The sequence below is a fragment of the Micropterus dolomieu genome, linkage group LG18 (genome assembly GCF_021292245.1).
Source record: "Micropterus dolomieu isolate WLL.071019.BEF.003 ecotype Adirondacks linkage group LG18, ASM2129224v1, whole genome shotgun sequence".
Taxonomy (NCBI): Eukaryota; Metazoa; Chordata; class Actinopteri; order Centrarchiformes; family Centrarchidae; genus Micropterus; species Micropterus dolomieu.
This window is the reverse complement of record NC_060167.1, coordinates 13031056-13033651: the sequence shown is the minus strand read 5'-3', so window position 1 is coordinate 13033651 and position 2596 is coordinate 13031056. Positions and strand designations below refer to the sequence as shown.

Sequence of the window (2596 nt, the reverse complement as noted above, 5' to 3'; positions counted from 1 at the left end):
CCCCCCCCCCCCCCCCGCTACTACAAATATTTGGCAGATTTCTCCCTCTTAGGTCATGTGGTTTACTACAACTGTGTACGCATGAGTGCCAAGTACACATAAAACACTGAGGCGCCCACTTCAAACCCGCCCCTCCCTCTGTTCTTTTCTGTCTGTTGTCTAACTGGAACTGAGCTCATACTGGTTCACGGAGAAATGGACAAACTGTACCAAAACTTTTTGAAATGTTAAGTAACCTGTGGAGGAAGGGGGATTGTATTTGTGCCATTGGGTGGTGTAGTAGCCTAATCATTTGTGTCTGTGTCTGTGTGTGTTTTTGTTCTGTTTTTTACAGCCATGTTTTTCACCTGTGCTGAAAATGCGGTCCCATGCTGCTGTGTGGTCCTGCCACGTTTTGGTGTTGAGGCTCTTGTGGAGCTCCACCGGTGTGACCATCATCATGCCAAACGTGCTCATCATCTACAGAGAAAGACAAAGAGGGTGTGATATCTAATCACCCCCACTGAAAATATTTGACGCAATCTCTTTTGAGGTCGAGGTTGTGTTTGTTCCTGCACCCATTGCCCTGTGAGACCTTTTGTGAGCCTGCACTTTTTATCTCTTGACTGTTGGTGATAGTGGTTACAGTGAATACAGTGAGACACTGAAATGCTGCATCAGAGGCTGCAGTTCAGCTGATGAACCTGATGAACTAAAATGTTTAATTCGGAATAATAGCAGGCGTACTCACTGTTTTCACGGCTGTGATGAAGTTCATGGCTTCCTCGTTGACTTTCTCTTGCAGCAGACCAAACCTCTTATCATAGAGGACTAGGCAAATGGCTGAATGATAAAGAAAAGTAGAGAATGAGATTCAGAGGTTCAGAAAAAACATTTCATTTTTTTTTTTTTTTACATGATAATACATACTTAGTATAGAATAGAGAATAGATATATTGTAGATATATCACAACTCATGTACTGAAACATTTTTGAAAGTTAAAATAACATGGCATGTGTATGTAACAATTTTAAAATAGATAGGATACAACCATAATTGTAGAGCAGCATGAATAGTTAATTGTTGATGTTTTATGTGTTCAAATGCAAACCTAGTAGGCTATCTTTGGTTTTCGATGACAGAGGTTTTAGACAATTATTATTTTCTACATTTTACAGACTAAACAATAGGATCGAGAAAATGACTAATAAGCAGCCTCATTGATAATGACAATTATTCTTTCTTGCAGCCCAAATGAATAACTGAACAAAAACAATTGAACTTACTCTCAAACGACCATTTATTCAGTTCGAAGTACAAGTCTTCAATCTTTCCGTTGACGTTCATTTGTCCAATTCTGCCAACAAAGTCTTCCAACACCTGTGTATACACCAGAAGCTGTCAGTCGATCACAGTCAACCAAATATAAATCGCTGTAAAGACTATGATTTATTTTTTGAAGGAGGCGTATCTGAACCTTACCTGATTTATTTTGCGATCAAGCTTCACAACCTCTGTCGGCTTCATGAGTTTCTGCTGAAAAGCGCTCCTCACTCTCTGCCAGTCTTTCCCCTCCCTACAAATCAACAGTTTGAATTCCCACGCAGTGCGCTTTTATATAAAATATTTGAGGAGTTACAGACATTTCCTTTCTGAATAGAAGAAGAAATCGAAAGCATACTTACAGAATAAGGAGTCCGTACGCCTCGTCTCTCATGTCTCTGTAAGCTGTCCAGGGTTTGATCTCCAGTCTCTGAGGGTAATTTCCCTCCTTCCTATATAGCGCCTCCAGCAAGCAAGGTGCGCCAATGTGCACCGACTCAAAAGAGCCCAGCTTCAACCGGAAAATCTTGCCGAATTTCTTGTGATAATCAACCTATAATAGATTTAAAGAGTCATTGATCAGTCAGGGAAATCAAATTTGATATGAAATGGTCTAGATGTTACACATGTTTTTTTATTCGTTAAAAAACATTTTTGTTGGCTGAAACAAATGGGCTGTATTCTCTTAAAAAATATACAACTACAGAACTAGTTAGTAATTTTACTGTACCAGTGCCTCGTGTTGTCTTGTCAGACCTCCTTTCCGGAGAAGTTCAACCAGACTGCCGACAAGGGGCCAGTTTGTGGGTCCGGGGATCGCGTCCAGGCTGTGCGCTCTGGAGGCAGCATGAGGGCACCGCGCAGCCTCCACAGCATCCTTCTCCTCCAGGACGCACACTGAGGATGTTGGTTTTAAGTGCTGCAGCCCCACCGACTTCTTTTTCAGCAACTCAACAATCTGAGGAACTTTTTGGATCTGCGCCCTCATCCTTAAATTTGTCTTTGTTTTGTTTTTAACGCGAAATACTGTATTATTTCAGAGCAGCTCTTCTTTGTTGGCTTGGGGATTTCTCGTTTCTTGGAAGTGTCACACCTTCACACCATTATATACCCTGACAGTGTTTATTCCTGCCTTGCACAGAACCAATCAGGGGCCGGTCCTGCATGGTGTGGCCGTCGAGCCCACCATTCATTTATGGATCCACGTTGGGAGGATGTATGACCCCAGAAAGACCGAGGAAGTGCCCGTGCCCCCCCCGCCCCCCATTATAAATAAACACACTGGCCACATCG

At 42.3% G+C, this 2596-nt stretch overlaps 1 protein-coding gene across 1 annotated transcript in view; it reads right to left on the bottom strand.

The window, feature by feature from the left end:
* The window catches only part of LOC123956296 (1,25-dihydroxyvitamin D(3) 24-hydroxylase, mitochondrial), a 6965-nt gene extending 4628 nt beyond the window's left edge, over positions 1–2337 (bottom strand). Inside the window, exons 1-6 of the mRNA XM_046028386.1 lie at positions 2034–2337; positions 1666–1856; positions 1463–1556; positions 1267–1360; positions 731–822; positions 348–459 (exon numbers count right to left, since the gene is read on the bottom strand). Of these exons, the coding sequence (XP_045884342.1) occupies positions 348–459; positions 731–822; positions 1267–1360; positions 1463–1556; positions 1666–1856; positions 2034–2291 (841 nt within the window). The 5' untranslated portion in view covers positions 2292–2337. The remainder of the gene's footprint in view (positions 1–347; positions 460–730; positions 823–1266; positions 1361–1462; positions 1557–1665; positions 1857–2033) is intronic.
* Positions 2338–2596: the final 259 nt, after the last annotated feature.